The 18641-nt window shown below is 38.9% G+C and overlaps 1 protein-coding gene across 9 annotated transcripts in view; it reads left to right on the forward strand.

The window, feature by feature from the left end:
* Positions 1–18641, forward strand: part of RGS7 (regulator of G protein signaling 7) — a 515497-nt gene that overhangs the window by 230028 nt on the left and 266828 nt on the right. For 2 of the 9 annotated variants that reach the window (XM_042925204.1, XM_042925205.1), the window contains exon 2: positions 11455–11575. The exons of 6 other annotated variants lie outside the window; for them this stretch is intronic. Coding sequence is in view for 1 of the 3 variants with exons in the window: in XM_042925202.1 (XP_042781136.1) it covers positions 4091–4108 (18 nt within the window). In the remaining 2 variants the exon portion in view is untranslated. Of the gene's footprint in view, positions 1–4039; positions 4109–11454; positions 11576–18641 lie in introns of those variants that run through there. One more of the 9 variants, XM_042925202.1, reaches the window with a different exon arrangement.

The following is an 18641-nucleotide window of genomic DNA, read 5'->3' on the forward strand; positions in this document are numbered from 1 at the left end:
AAGACAATGAAAACCAAAGGCATTGTTTTCTTTATTCTGGCTACAAAAAGTAAAGTTCACAAGCTTTTCTTGACTGGTGGAGACTTGAAGAAATTGATGATTCTCAGTGGGGCTGTTTCAGATTATCTTGGGGTCCCTGTGGGATTTACACTTGACAAAGGGGGAAATCATTGTCAGTGGTTCAACATCACTGTGGTTTAGTGTTTCCATGCAGATTGATTCACAGCTGTGTATTGTTGGGTAGGTCCCAACCTGCTGAGCCTCTTTTCTCCTCAGTAGCGTAAAGACAAAACCATATATGGCAAATTTTGAGCCAGACTATCCCCCACTCACCCACTCATCTGACTTGTGGTGAATATTTATACTTTGGAAAAAGTTATTGCTTGGTGTATTTGTTGAAAATACACTCATTCAGAGTTTGTTTACAATATCTGATATTTGAAGTTGTACATAATTATTAAATGTATGTTAAGTGAATTTGCCTCTTTTAAAAATTAATCCCAGTACATAACCTTTATAAGTATCTGAAAGTGTCACTGACTGAGCTAGCATCCAAGTGACAATGTTTTGTGGAGCACATGTTATCTCCACGTTATCAGAAACTTGGTAAAACTTCATGTGTAAATATGCCCCATCTTTTCTGATAGATAATTATTGGGGGGTTATCACCTTATATTTAATCATATTCAATAATACCTAATTTACAATTGTTATGAATATGTAATTAAATGTTTTTGGGGTACTTGGCTCATATTTGGTGTACAATAAATGTCACTTTCCCCTTCTTTCATATCAAGCCGAGTTAGATGTTCTAGAACCTCCTGATACTCAATATTAATCCAGTAAGCATTATAGCTCATGAAGACGTGGTTTTGAATGTACTTTATATGTTTCTTGTTGGAGCGCCCTTAGCTATAATTCCCATTAAGGTCCTCCCTGTTTATTCAATAGACATTTGATTAGACAAACAATGAAACAATGAAGGACTAAACAAAAATAGACTGAGTATATTTTGTTAAAAGATAAAGTGAGGAATGTTAAAAATGTTAAGATTTATCTGAGCAAAAATTGATTCCAATAGGCCATTACCAAACCAGAACTGGTTAGCAGCATTCTGGAGATGGGAGCTGGGAAAGTCTTATCTAGAGAAGATATAGAATCAAAGAAAGGAAATTGATGGGTTATAGCTTCAGGCATACTTGGCTGTTTATGATTGGTTGTCCTTAGTATTTGCCTTATTTGGAAGAGTGTAGTTGGCTGACTGTTATTGGTTGGCCTTAGTTTCAATTTCTTTTTTTAAAATTTTTTTAATGTTTATTTATTTTTGAGAGACAGAGAGAGACAGAGAATGAGTGAGGGAGGGGTAGAGAGAGAGGGAGACAAAGAATCTGAAGCGGGCTCCAGACTCGAGCTGTCAGCGTAGAGCCTGATGTGGGGCTTGAACTCATGAGCTGTGAGATCATGACCTGAGCCGAGGTCGGACGTTTAACTGACTGAGACACCCAGGTGCCCCCTTAGGTTTCAATTTCTTAACATTGAGATATTTACAGGCTAAGGTTGTAGTTTGCTTATATAGGCCACCAAAGTATTAGAGCCACTTAGATCTAATGGCCTCCTTGTTTAATTTTCTGAATTAATCAAATTAATTACAAACTAATTTTTATTAGTAATTATTTTCAAATTATGCTGATTAATTAATAAAATTAATATTAATAATAAAATTATTAATTACAAAAAATTAATTAATACCACATGTTAGAGACAGTATGTCAAATCCCAAACACTTAGAGGTAAGAAACATAATAGAAATTTTAAGTCAGACTTAAGTCAGTATGTGATGTGGAGCCATTAAAGTTTTTTTTTTAATTTTTTAAAAATTTTTGTTTATTATTTAGAGCGAGAGAGAGAGAGAGAGAGAGAGAGAGTGAGAGCAGGGGAGGGGCAGAGAGAGAGACACAGAATCCAAAGCAGGCTCCAGGCTCTGAGCTGTCAGCACAGAGTCCGACACGGGGCTTGAACCCAGAAACCACTAGATCATGACCTGAGCCAAAGTCAGATGCTTAACCATCTGAGCCACCCAGGCCCGCCAGAGATTTTTAAGTGTGTAGTTAGTGGTAGGGCTACATATAACGAACCCACTGGCTTGCTTTGACCTATGCTTCTGAAACGTTGATCTGGCAGGATTATCCAGAAAGAAATGATTAGGGGAAGCGGTGGCTGGAAATGGGAGAGTAATCAGGAATCTGTAGCTGCATATGAGTGGGATAGTAATGTTCATGGTGGCATTAGTAGCAAGAGAAAAGGGATCAGATGCAAAAAGGTGTGTGTGTTGAGGTGGGGGCAGGGAGGGATTGTCAGAAATCGAAGACCTCAGTGAAATTCCAGCATGGGTGGGTTGGAAAATGTTATATACATAGAAAAGCATGTACATATACATGCATGTGTATGTGTATGCATGTCACAGGGCGCATTTTAAAGTCATCACTGAAATGTAGACTTGTGTATTATAGGGAAAACCATTTACTTCCGAGTGGTTCTTGTTTACCCTCACACTGCTACCGCACTCACAACACTTCTAACACCAGTTATGTGGGCTTTTTTCCACACCAATTATTTAAGACACCAGCTGGGTGTCCTACAATTCAATTCAACTGTGACACTCACTGGAGTTAGTGCAGACCCCACAGCTTAAGTAAGGGCTCAGTCCCATGAGGCTGTCCCCACCTTAGATGTTGACAAGTAGTAGGTCCCAAGGTTACCCACAACTTTTGACCCTTGATCCTTCCCCTCCTTGGATTTAATTATTTGCTAGGAAAGCTTACAGAGCTCAGATAAATACATTTACTGGTTTATTATATAATAAAAAATATGCTATGGGAAAGGATACAGATGAATAACCATGTGAACAGATACATAGGTTTGGAAGGGTCCTAAGAGCAGAAAACCCTGTCCCCTTGGAGTTGAGATGTGCTATCTTCTTGGCAGGTAGATCTGTTCACTAACCTAGAAGCTCTCTGAACCCCTTACTTCTGGGGGTTTTATGAGGGTTTCGTCACCTAGGCATGGTGGATCATTAACTCCATTTCCAGGCCCTCCCGCCCAGAGAATGGGGGATGGGACTGAAAATTCAAAGCTTTTAATCATGGCTTGGTCTTTCTGGTGACTGGCCCCCACCCAGGAGCCCATCAAGAGTCATCTCATTAGAACAAAAGACGCTTTCACCTGAGAAATGCCAAGGGATTTAGGAGCTCTGTGTCAGGAACCCAGGGCAGAGATCAATATATATTTTTTCTATTATTTCACTCCTGTGCTTTAAAAACATGAACATCCCGGGGCGCCTGGGTGGCGCAGTCGGTTAAGCGTCCGACTTCAGCCAGGTCACGATCTCGCGGTCCGTGGGTTCGAGCCCCGCGTCAGGCTCTGGGCTGATGGCTCGGAGCCTGGAGCCTGTTTCCGATTCTGTGTCTCCCTCTCTCTCTGCCCCTCCCCCGTTCATGCTCTGTCTCTCTCTGTCCCAAAAATAAATAAAAAACGTTGAAAAAAAAATTAAAAAAAAAAACAACAAAACATGAACATCCCATTAACACTCACCCACCCTCCAAAAAGATGCATACAAATTCCTATATATATAACATGTGGAGTAAGTTGTTCTGTGTAGCTGAAATTACGTTTGCCCCAGCTATCTCTTTAATAGCATCCCCTCTGTGATTCCCTTCACCTGGACTCTTTTCCATTCACACAACCTGTGTTACCTAGTTACACTATGTCATATTTTACTTTCCTTCTTTGTAATGCTAGGTAATTGTCCGAAGTTAATTTCTGTTTTCCCTGCTTGACATATAGCTCTGTTGTTGCCTTGGTGATGTATGTATTACACAGCATATGATACTGTGCTTTGTAATAAGGGATGTTGGCTTAAAGGAGAAACGCACTTTGTAATGAAAGACACATCCTGGCAAGGGTTTAAACATGCATAAGGGACACTGAGATCTTTCCCAGCCTTTTAGGTGAATTTATGCTTTTAGCATTTATATCTATTTTCTCAGTATTTTCTGGCTACACTTCAGCCACATTCACTGGAAGAAACAGAATGCATTTAGGAACTGGGGTAAGTTGGTAGATGTGAATGAAAAATGGAATAATATCATTACAAATTGTATATACACATCCAATCAATCTTACTACATTTCCTTACGAATATGACTTAGTTTTTAGTATTACGTGGTGCTACACATGCACATAACATGCAAGGAAGCACTTTACAGATTATAGGGTTAGACAGTTTTCCCCATGTAACACCATCATAATGTGGCTTCTTTTTGCATGCAAGTGCACATATGGCAGGTCAAGTTAGATCCAGGAGACATAATAGTTGTAAACGTCACACAGCTTACGGAATCTGGAGGGGAAGTATTGTTGATATAAGGACAAGTCCTTCAAACCAGTATTGCAAATGATTACATTCCATAATTTTGTTAGACACATGCACATATAAATAATAATTATTGTAACATTGCAGTATTTGAACTATTTTGGGCGTGGTACGTGTGCCTCTGACAGTAGCCAAATACACTTAGGTTTTCAGATCAGGATTTCTGGCTGGTGCTGTGGAACAGCTGCAAGCCAGCCACAGTTGCTGAGTCTATGTGACCTTCTGAAGTCCAAAGTTTAAGATAATAGATACGGGTTGTCTCCCAGTAAGTAAGGCACATTCCTTTGTTTGTTTTGTCTTTTCAGTTTATCATGAAATCTTTGAGAACTTTTGTCGGGAAGAAGGCAACCAAGAGGTCTGATGCCCTTGGTATGGAGAAAACAAAATCACGGGGGATATAAAAGAAAGTTATTGGGCTAGAAGTTATCCATCCAGTTGTCTAGGCTTAGACCTACTTTGCCTAGGGATTTTGTGTAAACAAATCCACAATGCATCCTAGTTTCCCTCTCTAGAGTACAAGAGAATGAATGAGCAGTTGCACTAAGCCTGTATGGAGAGCTCTCTTTCATAGGTGGATCAGCAAGGGGGCTGTTTTGCCTGCTCCCCATTCCCAGCCTTGCACATGTAAAAGATGAACCAGAAAATTTACATTGAGTTTTCTCTTCTTTAGAGCTAACTGTTCAGTGGGTTCGGAAGATCAATATGCCTGTTCAAATGCTTCTGAAAAATAAAGTCCATTTTAACTTTGTAGTGCCTTGAATTGGCAGCACTTAGCAAAGGGACAGTTAAAGGGGGAAATGTTTTTCCTTTTTCCTTTCTACAATTTACTCATCGATCTCAAAAGAATTCTAGAAAATTGAAATTTAAAAATCAATGTATGAAATAAGTAAACCAAGGAATGTCACACAGAGGAAAAGGTCAAGCTCAGCAGGAGCAAAAACCAATTTAAAACCTTAAAAAGCATGAAACCTAAGGCCAATGGCCAAATCACTACACATATATTTATTTTTAGCGTGTGCATCTGGAGTAGATGATCATGGCAATCATGATGGCCGTGATTATGCTTTTGTCCTCCTAAAGTGCTTTTGCCTTGCATTCAGGTTATAATCCCTTAAAAAATGTTTTGAATGAGACTCACAGGCAGGGTATTAATTCTTAGACTAAGCAGCCCGGATGAACCTCTGCTAGCACTAATCATGTACAGGTGTCCCTGCGTTTAGAAAGTTCTCTTTATGCCACTTTGCTTTTATGAAAGAGATATTCTAGTACCTGTTTTTACTGGCCAAAATACATCCAAAGATGGTTTTCATTTCTACGAAAAAAGGCCCAAACTGGAATATTAAGCATCCTTTCTGCAGCAAGCCCTTAATAGAGGCAGTGCTTACCCCAGTCAGTGAGCGTGGTGCTGGCTAGTGCCTTCCCCAGGAACTACATTCAGTGTTTCAGCATCATGCCACCAGAGCTTTGAATTCTGTCCGTGACCATCTGTGCTTTATCTCCACTTATTTTGTGTAGCTGTTTGCAAAATGTGACCTAAGGTATCAGAAAAGCCTAGGAGACTTATTTTGGGGGTCTGGGAATGTCCAGAAAACTTTCCAAATAAATTAGTGGTAATGGCTTCTTCACCTTAAGCCATTATGGCTTATGAGAGGTTTCATGGGAACGTTACTTTTTCATAACGGGGAAAACCTATATGTTGTGGGGGTGACTGAAGGTCATCTTTTTGATCACTTCTGGCAAAACTACACAAAAATTGTCCCAGAGACATCTCTGAGCCCCCATTTTACAAAAGAATTTGTCATAAAGTAAGTTACTTAAGTAATATATTTTGGTATCACATCATTGAAAATACGGGTCTTCAGCCCTTACGCCTACACTTAATCCAAATCCCTTGTTTCCTCTCAGGGGAAGCAGAGCACAGCTATTGCTTCTGGCTCCAAAAATAGCACTCCATGCGCTGACAGGTTTTGTCCAGAGCAGCACTCTCAACCTGGATTTTCTGAGAATATTAAGCCCTAATTGCCTGAGGGAGCCATTGTATGTGATAAATTAACCTCTCTCCTATGCATTTGGAATGCTGCTAGTCCTCTACCAACCTTGAGAGAATTGAGAAAATAATTATTTATATTCTGAAGGGCTTAATTCTCTTACAGAACCCTCACTGAGAAAGAAGGCTGTGTAGGGCATGACTTCATTTGGCATTATTGTTTGCATTTTTATAACAGAAGCGTCTAACTCAGGTGAACCTGTACATCAATGAAACCACTGGGAAAGCATCCTTTCATTATCCTTAGAAAGGACCTCACACCTTTGGCTTCTGAGCCCTGGCAAGAAGTTTCAGATTCTAGATTCCCAAGAAGGCATATGGGCAAAGAGCTGCCTGGCTGTTCAAGGTTGGGAAGTAGTACATTCCACGGTGAACACAGATGCCTTGTCTCTCCAACTTAGAAAGTTTGTCATGTTTTCCCACCATGATCAATGCTGCAAGAACATGTATCTCTTACATTCAGTGTGCTATCCTTTCTGGTCTTGACCCTCTTGATTAGTATCGGTATCTGAAGTCTCCCTGACAGTGCTTGGGCTCTGAGAACTTCATCGCATATTTATAGCTCTTACCAGGCTAAGGGTACAGAAAGGACAAAAAACAATGAGTATAAGATGGATCAAAGGTCAAGCTTCTTGTTATTTTTACTACTTCTTACTTTACCACTGAATGCTTGGTCTTCTGAAATCAGAATTCAGTTCGACTTCTGCACTTAAGAAGACCCTGGTACATGTGCTCAGTGACTTAAGGATAGTATTCATAATAATACTTGATAGTTTTTATAACTATGTATCTTATACATATATGTCACTTGCTCCTCATTGAACATGAGAAATAGAATTATTTCTATTAGAATTAATAGAATTAATAGAGTTAATTCTATTAGAATAGAAATTATTAGAAATTATTAATTTAGTAATAATATTAATAGAAATAATAATATTATTAATAGAAATAATATTTCTATTAAATTATTAATAGAAATTTCTAATAGAATTAATAGAATTATTAGTAGAATTATCTCCATTTAATGGATAAAGATACAAACGTTTAAAATGGGAGGCTTCCCCAAGATGAGTGAACTACTATGCCTCCCAGCTGAATCTTTAACCTAGCCTCATTTCACATTTGGACTGGACTACATAGCATCCTCCTTCCATTGTCTCCAGACACTCGGCTAACTCTGGAGCTTTACGTGTTCAAATTAATTGTACAGTCTTGCCTCACTTCTTGCCTCCTGTGTTTGATCCCACTGTTCCCAACATCATTCCACATCATGCCAAGTGTCATTATGGAAATTGTGTAATGACAAGAGACCTTGAAAGAAGAATTTTCATGTCTTTCTCTGAGAATCTCTATAGATTCTTACAGAACAAATAATGAATGTGTGGTAATATCTTTAATGGAATGATGAAACATGGCATCCATATTTCTGTCTTTACTTTTATTTGGTTGATTTCTAACTGTTACCTGCCCCCCCATCCCCTGGCTAAAAATACTATGTAAGCTTGATGATATGAGAACTCCTTAATGAGGCTGAGAGCAAGAAAGGAGGGGATGAAATAAAGTCAGGTTTTTGTTGTCTTTCTTGTTATTTAAGCATGAATGTTCAACTTCATTATGTCATATTAATGACATTTTTGTTCACAAATACTGGATGCTTATTGAATATGTGGAAGGGTGGACTTCACTGCATTTTATAGTTTGTAGATAACTGTGTTGAAACTGAATTACAGGTTAAATAATTTATATTTTAATGTAAAAGCTAAAATGAATCTGATGTCTCCTGATTTAAATTCCATCTTCCCTTCATAGCCATTCCTGTCTCTTTTATGCTCATGAATTCTTATGAATTTGTATTCATTGAAACCTTTTTGAAGACATTCAGATTTTCTGTAATCAAGTGAAGACTTCAATGACTCTGATAATTTTGACATAATTTTTTTTATCTAAGAGCTCAGGAATATATCACAGGTGATACTCACTCCTTTAGGCAGTAGGTGTGAATGTTCTTAAACTATAATAAAAGATTTTAACATAATGATCCTGGAGAACAGAGGTACCTAGGAAACAGTGCTGAGTGAATTTCTCCTGAGGGATGAGTCTGAGGAGAAAGATGAAGGACAAAGTCATTGATAGAAGCATCATTTGTTTTAACAGTTCCCATGCATGAAATTTGCAACTTTGTAGGGGGTTTACAGAATAGTGGGGCTGTTCTAGGCCTTCAGCAAATGTGCCATTTTCTGAATCACAAAACACCATGATGAGAGCTTTCTTTCTGCCACTGGGTTGATCTCTTGATCTCAGTCACTTTATGTAGTTGGCTAAGATGCTGTCTGTCCGTTATATAAGATTGTTCTTAATCTTGGATGGAGGATGGATAAGGTAGTAAGCATAAATTTCTGTTCTGCCAAGTGTGAAGGTTTTGGAGGAAGGGATAAAGTTTATTTCACAGGCTCCTGGAAATGGGTCTGTGGTGCTGAATGGCCAGCAATAGACCAGGATTTCTTTATCATTTAGGGCTGGCAATACCAAGGGAGGTACTCTATGCAGAACTTTGCGAAAGGGTGGGCCTCCTTATTAGGGGAAGGGGATAACACAGGATCAGAATTTATAATTTATGTACCATGAGTATGATAGACAAGGTCTTAGTCACTGAAGTCTGGAATTTTAAGATGAGGGTGCATCTTTTAAACTTGGGAAAGTCCAATATTAGTTAAAAAATTAAATAATACCTATGACTTCAGGTAACAGGATGTATTACCCAAGGAGCCACAAAACTTAAATGGGTTCGGAAGGTGTTGGATGAATTTATGAACAATGAAGAGACATACATGGTTGTAAAGAGAAGCTAAGGTTTGATCAAAGAACTGAAACACTAGCGTAATTCCAAAGCTATTATTGAGCTCTTGTACTCTGTGACAGTACTTTGAGGCCCTTTCCATTAGTGAGACTGTGTTAAAATGGCAAGCTCAGTCAAGAGCCTCCTGACATCTCTTATTGGTCCTTTCTCCTAATGTCGGAGGATTAGTAAATACAGGGTATATTCTGCATTCTCTTCCTTTTTCTCTCACCCAAGGCAGTGGCTGTCTTTAGATCATTTGTTTCCTAAATATTCACTGAGAAGTTATTTTAAGAGAATGACTGGTCTGTCTTTGCTAAACCCTGGAGGCTGAGGAATTTCAAGCTAATTCTAGAAACTAAAATAGGAAAAGAGCTCATTCAGAATCAGGTATCTGCATCAAGGAGAAAGTTAGCAAGAAAGATTTCTCACTCATCAGGATTTCTCCTGTCTCCTGAGTGAGGGTTGATGATAAGACTATTGATTCTGTCTACCAGGGTGATAATGAGGTGTGACTAATTTAAAAAGAATGTAAACAGTTTAGTCCATTAGCACTGAATTTAAAAGGCAGAGAAAAAAATAATTTCTAGATAGACCGGTCTAGTTGCTGAAGACCACTAGTCGTTGCACAGAATGTTTACATACAGTATATTACAGCACATAACTGCGGACATTTGACCCCAAAATGTGTGATGATAGATGTTTGAATAGTTTATAGTATAAGATTTTAATCTTATTATTTGAGCATTCTCAGTCCAAATTTTTAATGAAAAAAATTATAAAGGTAATATATAAACAAGGTGCATGGTTAAAAGACAAACAAGCCTACAGATAGCACAGAAATATGTAAAGTGAAAAACAGAGGATCTCCACCACCAATTCCTTATGGTCTCTGTCCCCAAATACATAATGGGGGCTCACCATCAAAATATTTATAATCTAAAAGGAATGAGGGGCACTTGGGTGGCTGAGTCGGTTAAGCATCTCTGACTCTTGATCTTAGCTCAGGTCTTGATCTTAAGGTCATGAGTTCAAGCCCTGCATTGGGCTCTGTCCTGGGCATGAAGCCTACTTAAAACAAAAACAAAACAAAAACTTAGGGAGGTGCCTGGGCATCTTAGTCAGTTGAGTGTCTGACTCTTGATTCCGGCTTAGGTCATGATCTCACAGTTCATGAGTTCAAGCCCCACACTGGACTCTGCAGTGCTGAGCCTGCTTGAGATTTTCTCTCTCTGCTCTTCCCCTGTTCTATCTCTCTGTCTCTCTCTCAAAAATAAATAAACATTAAACAATTTTAAAATATTAAAAAATAAAAGAAATGATAAATAGGTAAAGAATCAACTTATACATAAGTCATTTAAAGTAAGGTGGGCATAAATAAAAAAATAAAGTTATAATAAAGTTATCTATGAGTTCCAAAGGAGCTATGATTGTATTCAGCTGGGATGAGGGAGGCAGGGGAAAGGATTAGGGAAGATTTCAGTAACAAAATTAATGTCAAAATTATCTTAAAAGTATAATAGAATTTCCCCCAGAGAAGGTAGAAAAAGGAAAGACACAGCTGGCAGAAGGAATGGTATGAGAAAATGTGAAGCAATGAGCCATAGCTGGGCATTTGTAGAGCATGAGGTGTTGTGAGGAGAGTGGGAATTTTCAAGGCTGGAATAATTGTTTTGGACCTTACTGTGGATAAATTTGAATTGTTATTTAACTTACAGAGAGTTTATGAGGTCGTCAGGTCAATCAAAAATTGAAATAAAGGGTGACATATTCAACTTGCTCCCAAGTTAATTTGTCTGTTGAGCGGACTAAGATAGGTGCCACCAGGAGTCTATTACAGAGAGAATATCAAACAGGCTACCCGTGAAGTAAATGATGACACAGTGGACATGGGTTTGAGAATCACTGTAGCCTTCAGAGAGGTGGACAGAGCTGGATGAGGTGGCAGAAGGATTCTTGTACAGGTCACCATTGTAAGCAAGAGTCTTGCCCATTCTCCTCTTGAAGCTAGGATGAGCAATTGATTTAGGATTCACATGTTCTGCATCCTCCTTCTCTTTCCATTGCTTTATCCTGGCTACCCTGTAGGCTCAGCTCAGTCTTATCTTTTTCATGAAACCTTTCCCAATATTTCAGGAGACACTGGCAACTCTCCTACTTGAACTCTGACTGCAGTAACAAGTAGCCATTAGCCTCCTTTTGAAAGTTAAACAAATGGCCCCTCAGAGGAACAACAACAACAAAATAATCTGAAAACGTAAGTTATTCTGTCATAGATATGTAATATTCTTGGGTTTTTTGTTTTGTTTTGTTTTGTTTTGTTTTGTTTTTGTGTGTGTGTGTTTTTTAAACTCATGGGCAAATACTGCCATGACCACATATTACATGTAAATTAGCCAAGAAGCTTCTTTCTCTCTTATGGCTGTGAAAACTACTTCTGTTGAGTTGCTTGCCTGCCCCATGGTTCTTCTCTTTTTGCCTTTTTGTCTTTCTTTGGTGCTGTATCATTATTCAGTAGGTCTCTCTCTCTTTCCCCTAGACTGGTTCTCTTGCATTTCTTTTTCCTACCATACTACTCTATCCCTCTGTTTTCAGTAGGTTTTTCCTATTGAATAAAGCTATAGTGAACACTATTGTTTTTTTCTGCCAGCACCCCTTCCAAACTCAACCACCCAACAAAGCATAGTTTTGGCCCCAATTTCAGGTATGGGAATGAGAGGGAGAAGCGATTTCTCCTTGGGTTTCTGGACTACAAGCTATAAAACTCAGAAGGTAGGGGCACCATGTTGCCTGCTCTATCCATTGGAGAACGAGGAGAAGCTTCTGAACGGTGGAGAAAAGTGAAGCAGACATGAAAGGGGCCAAGATGAAAGGCAGAGACAATGTTCTGCCTGAGACCCACTCACATTTTGATCTTTGAGTTACATAAAACATCCCACAATGCTTACAACACATTTCCTTGTTTGTGACAATTTAAGTCAGAATTCTACACTTGTAACCCAAGTAATCCTAACAAATCTAATGAGCATAGTTGTTTGTTTGTTTGTTTATTATATTCCTTAACATAGATGAGAGAATTGCTTTATTTAAAAACAAATGAGAGGGGCGCCTGGGTGGCTCAGTCGGTTAAGCGTCCGACTTCAGCTCAGGTCACGATCTCACGGTCCGTGAGTTCGAGCCCCGCGTCGGGCTCTGGGCTGATGGCTCAGAGCCTGGAGCCTGCTTCCAATTCTGTGTCTCCCTCTCTCTCTGCCCCTCCCCCGTTCATGCTCTGTCTCTCTCTCAAAAATAAATAAACGTTAAAAAAAAAAAAAAATAAAAATAAAAACAAATGAGAATAACATCCATAAACTGGAAGAAATCTTTCTCTACTTCTGTAAAATCATAGAAACATAAAATCTCTACCTTCTTAAAATTAGTTATTGCTCTTGAAAAAATAAATCTACACACAAGATGAACTAGAACAGGTTTACATGTAACTAGATTTTATAAATGTGCTTTTTAGTCATAATTTATTCATGAAAATGGTAGCTTTTTCATGTGAAAAAGCAATTAATTCTGGGTTGAGAAACTGACTGCCATCACTGTAACATGCAGGAAAATCATACCAATTAGAAGCAACTTTAACTGAATTATTGTAGCAGAAAACAGTTTGGGTTGCAAATTTTAATCTCATTATTCTTATTTAACCTTCATTAGAGGCTGACTCTGCTTTCTCGCTGTCACCACTGAATTCGGAAGTGCAAATCATATTCTTCTTTAGCAAGGCTTCTTGAAGGGAAAAGAATTATAGGCAGATTTAAGTTATATAATACCTGCCACCACTAAATTCTAAGCTATCCAAGAAGCACCTGTGTAATTGTTTCTGTCATAGTGAGCACTTGAAATGATGGCCACACACAATGATTTGAAAGCATGTGCACGTAGGAAAAAAATCCATTCAATATGCCCTTTCAGGCTCTCATTTATATTTCCAAATGTCTGTGCTTAATGGTGAATTACAATAAGAAGTTGGGAAACTTCCTTTTTGAGATTTTGATTGATTCATTTCTCTTTTAGAACTACGGAGAACAAAATGTTTTAGCTTTGTTTCATACAAATGTTTCGCCTACAGTCAGGGTGTCTCTGCATGAAATCAGTAGTACTGATATTATGATAAAGTTCTGGCAAATATAGCTGCAAGTAAATCTAATTAAACTCCCATCATTGTTTAGAACATTAGGGAACAAGAAAGGTTTCAAGGCAGTGATTTGGTTTTCATAGGTACGTGGGAGTCCCCTGTCTGACGGGCCCCTCTTGAATAATTAGTAAAGCTCCTCAAAGATGTACCTGCATAATCTGCTTTCTCTTTCATTCCACCAAGTGTGAGGGCGGGCACTGTTTAACCTGAGCAGTATTTGAAATACATCACAAGCATTGAAGTGACTTCTAAACTATTCCAAAGGAAAGGCTAATTACGAATTCCCAGAAAAAGAGCAGTGTGTTGGAGTTCAGTAGCGCCTTTCATCTCAAGAGCTTACACGTACGTGACGGTGAACTTGAGTGTCACACCGACAAGTAGGAAAACAGCCTCATCAACAGCCACTGATTTACCCTCATGTTTTGAAGGAAGGAATTCCTCTAATAAACAAGCTGAAGAACCCCTGCATGAAATAGAACAGAAATAATATTTTAGCTTATTGCACATTGAGCTCTTCTGTTCTAATATTTCTGACCCAGGCTAGTTTTTCACCAAATGTCAGATAAGAGGAAAAAATAAATAAAACATTTTCAAAATCTCAAAGTGAAATCTTAAAATGATTTAACTTGCACTTTTGCTTTAGGTCTCAGAAAAATCAAACATGTGCTATAAACAAAAATTCAGTGCTTCCCCCTGCCCCACCTTGTGGGCCATATACTTTACATATTAACAATACAAAAATGAGTAAGGTGAGATTTCTTTTTTTGGAAGTTCACATCTGAGGGAGAACAGAGAGATGTAAGATAGTAATTAAAATGTGAAGCACTCTGTAATAGAGGTCTAAAACTTTTTTGAACAAATTGAACCATGGATATTCTCAAAACTACTTTGCAAGAGATAATTTTTACTCTTTAACAAATAGAGAATTAGTTCGGGTAGAAAAAAAGATTACTTTTGCAAAGAGTACTCAATCTCAATTCAATTTTTTTTCTATTTTTTACTTTAGAGAGAAAGAGAGAGAGAGAGCACAATCAAGGGAGAGGGGCAGAGGGAGAGAGAGAGAGAGTATCCCAGGCATGATCCCTGCTAGGCGCTGAGCCTGGCGCGGGGCTCAATCTCATGACCCTGGGATGATGACCTGAGCCAAAATCAAGGGTCAGACACTCAACCAACTGAGAAACCCGGGTGCCCTGTAATTCAGTCTTTTGACCCTCTAAATTTCAAGAGGCAAATTCATCAAGAAAATATGAGAGCAGGGACATTTTCACTTTGTCAAAAAAGAATGTAATTCATTCCCCCCTTCTTCTAAATATTATTTTTCATAGTTTACATAGTCCTTGCTTATATGCAAAAATATTCTTCCTGACATTTCTTCTAATCAAACCTGTCTTTTGAGAGGCAACACGAACCCAGTCTTCTATTAGAAATCCAAGAGAGAGCTTGTCCATAGGTACCTCTGTCTACTTCGTGATTGGTAGTTGGTTGCCTCTAATAAATAGTTGGCATTTGACCACAGCTGTCTTTGCCAGCCCGATTGTCAAAGAAAGAGAGAAGGCCTGTGACTTCCTAGTATAATGATGAGAGAAGAAACTTATGTTGAGGAGGAGGAGGAGGAGGAGGAGGAGGAAGAGGAGGAGGAGGAGGATGGTAGCAGTATTATGGGTACACATTTAATTAGCACTGATTCATCAATCCTCACCCCTGATAAGATGTATACTATTAGTATTATCTCCATTTTACAGATGAGAAAACTGAGTCTCAGAGTTGTAAAGGAAGTTAACCTGTTTGTTCATACAATTTGCAGGTAGCACAGCCAGGATTCAAACAAATTTGGCCTCAGTTCATGCTCTTAATCCCTTTGCTATATGCATTGAAATTAAAATGTGCTGACAGTTGGAAGCAATTTGTAAAAGTTCCTGATCAATTTAATGGGTTCATCTATTTGTCTCTGACAGGGAACAGGCTCTTTTTTTCTTTTTTTTTTTTTTTTAAGTTTATTTTGAGAGAGGGTGAGAGAGAGTAAGCAGGGGAGGGGAGGGGCAGAGAGAAGGGGAAAGAGAATATCCCAAGCAAGCTCTGCACTAATGGTGGGGCTCAAACTCACTAACCACTGAGATCTCAACCTGAGCCGAAACCAAGAGTCAGATGCTTAACTGACTGAGCCTGAGCCACCCAGGCACCCCAGAAACTGGCTCTTTAACTTAAGTGAGGAAACTTACCCAGTTCTGAAAAGTGATGATTATTTCTAGACTTCAGTGATTTTGTAGCTGGAAGAAATCTTACAGATCACATGCCTCTAACTTCTTGTTTGAAGGGTGAAGAAAATAAGACTCAGAGACAGCCTCAGTGACCAGGCGTGCTCAGTGTTCTGTCATCCCATGCTGAAATTTTCCTCACCCTAGGGCTTGAGAGTGAACATAGTCTAACCCTTCACAGCTCAATAGCACACTGATGAAGATGACAGATGATAGACTGATTATCAATAGATGTGTGTATGTGTATATATCTTCTTTTGGAATGTTGGAGCTATCTGAGAGCTATCTGAGTCTTTTGACCTTAAATTTAAATCGTCCCACAGAGGTTTAGTATTTATTGGAGTTACTTTATATATTTTCTTGTCCCTCTTGCTGCCTAGCTTTTTCTATTAGTTTCTCTGCTCTTAACATTCTGTTTTTCACCGAAGTTGCCACTGCAAATAGTTGGAAAGCAGATAATCAAGTGTGTTAAAACCACGCTTAATATAAAAATAAATAGACTCCGCATGAATGCTTAAGGAAACTTTATTAAGTAAGATGGATATGTTTTTTACATGTGGCTTCTGGGACTGATGTTACCTTTTAGAAACCAGATTGTTTTTGTTTTTGTTTTTGTTTTGTTGTTTGAGTTGTTCTTTGTTCCTTCTAGGTCATGGTAAATAAGCTTCATGGATAAATAATATCTGAATAAAGATAAAAACAACTGAATACCTTTTGATGATCACATTTTCAGTCTAGAACACGCATCCTCTTTTTACGTGGAATTTAATTTTTTTTTTCTATTGTGGAAATTATGGCTCAGAAAAAAATTGAAACTTTCAAAATAAAACCACAGAGCTCACTTTCAATTCCCAGTTTCCTAATCTCATTCCTTTGGGATCCAGTGAACTGAGAGGCGGTGCGACTTTGCAGAGAAAACACCTCTACTCATAGCAATGAACCTTAATTCATCCCCCACCAGAGCTGATTGTTGCCACATCCTGGGGTGTTGGAGGTACTAATGGGTGTCAGAAGTTTCCACATCTGTCTAATCTGACCTACTTTAAACCATTAAACTGATAATCCAAGGGTTTACAGGCTGCCACTATACATCGCAGAACAGCTTATTTTCCATTCCTGGACACTGTCAGGTGAACAAAGGGCAAACAGTAACAAAACAAAAAGTCATAAAAGTATAACTATTTTCAGTTTTCTATAGTTAGATGAAATGTGTTCGTTATGTGAAACGATTTAGCTGTTGTTAGGGTCTTTGGAGAGCCGATTATAACACCTTCATTTTCCGAATTCCGAACCAGTTGAGAACCACAACTAAAGCGTAAGGCAGAAAGAAGTCACAGCATCAGCTGCGTTGCAGGTACAGCTATTATTGAAGAATGTTCATGCACACATAAACTTTAATCCTGAAACCCAGTCCTCATCAGACGTACTCGCTCACTCGGGCAGGTCTCTCACACAGCAGAGTTAGATGTGGGCTTCCCAATGGAAGGAGGATGGGCCCACAACCAATTGCTCATTTCCCAGTTCTTCTGCCTGATCAGTCAGCCCAGGCCTGGAGTGGCAGGTGTGAGGAGCAGAAAGGTGTAGGGGACTGAGGCAGTGGTGCTCCCTCTGAAGAAAAACAAGAAACAAACCACAACATGGGGAGTGGAGAATAAACATCCCTCAGCATTGGGGGTACGTGTGGATATTTGAAGTCCAAGCTTTATTATCTGTGTATGGTGCTTTACGTATGTTGTATCATTTAACCTTAAAATCATTACCCCGGCCCAGCCCCAACCCCACCCTATGAACACTGTAAAGGAGTAATTATAAATATTATTATCACCACTTACAGGTGAGAAAGCAGCCTTAGAGAGGTTGCTTACTTAGCTCAAAGCAACATGGATGGTCATAAGAAGAGCTGAGTCAGAAACCCATTCTTCCCACTTCTCCAGTTTCTGGTGAACAGTTTCTCATGTTAATAAGTCTGAAAAATACTCATCCAGGCAAATAAAATTTCTTATTTGAAAACCATTCTGAAGCTGTGTTGGTGAGAATTTGGCAATTCACTGGTATAGGGTTTAGACTGTGATTTTTGTCAACTTTTTATTTTGGAATGATTTCAAGCTTTTAAAATTAAAACGTTAAACATTTCTGTTTAAGTAATTAAAATAAATTGTTTTAATGTTCATTTATTTTTGAGAGAGAGACAGAGCATGAGTGGGGGAGGGGAAGAGAGAGAAGGAGACACAGAATCTGAAGCAGGCTCCAGGCTCTGACCTATGAGCACAGACACCGACACGGGGCTTGAACCCACGAACTGTGAGATCATGACCTGAGCTAAAGTCGGACACTCAACTTACTGAGCCACCTAGGTGCCCCTAAATAATTTTAAACAGAAAAGATGCAAAAATAGTTCTGAGAATTCCCAGATGGGCTTTACTCAGCTTCCGCTAATATAAACATCTCATAGAATTCTAGTAAAATTACCAAAAACAGGAGATTGATATTGGTACACTATTTTTTTTTAATTTTTTTTTAACGTTTATTTATTTTTGAGACAGAGAGAGACAAAGCATGAACGGGGAAGGGTCAGAGAGAGGGAGACACAGAATCTGAAACAGGCTCCAGGCTCTGAGCAGTCAGCACAGAGCCTGACGCGGGGCTCGAACTCATGGACCACGAGATCGTGACCTGAGCCGAAGGTGGCCGCCCAACCGACTGAGCCACCCAGGCGCCCTGGTACACTATTAACCAAACCACAAACCTTACTCCGATTTTACCACTGTTTTCAGTACTGACTGTGACTTTTTCTTGAGGACAGCAACTGTATTACATTCATTTTCATTTCCACAGTGCCCATCGGTAAGTCTGATTTAGAGTCGGTGATCCCAGCTGTTTGTGGAACG

This window comes from Panthera leo, chromosome F3 (assembly GCF_018350215.1).
Source record: "Panthera leo isolate Ple1 chromosome F3, P.leo_Ple1_pat1.1, whole genome shotgun sequence".
NCBI classification, from domain to species: domain Eukaryota; kingdom Metazoa; phylum Chordata; class Mammalia; order Carnivora; family Felidae; genus Panthera; species Panthera leo.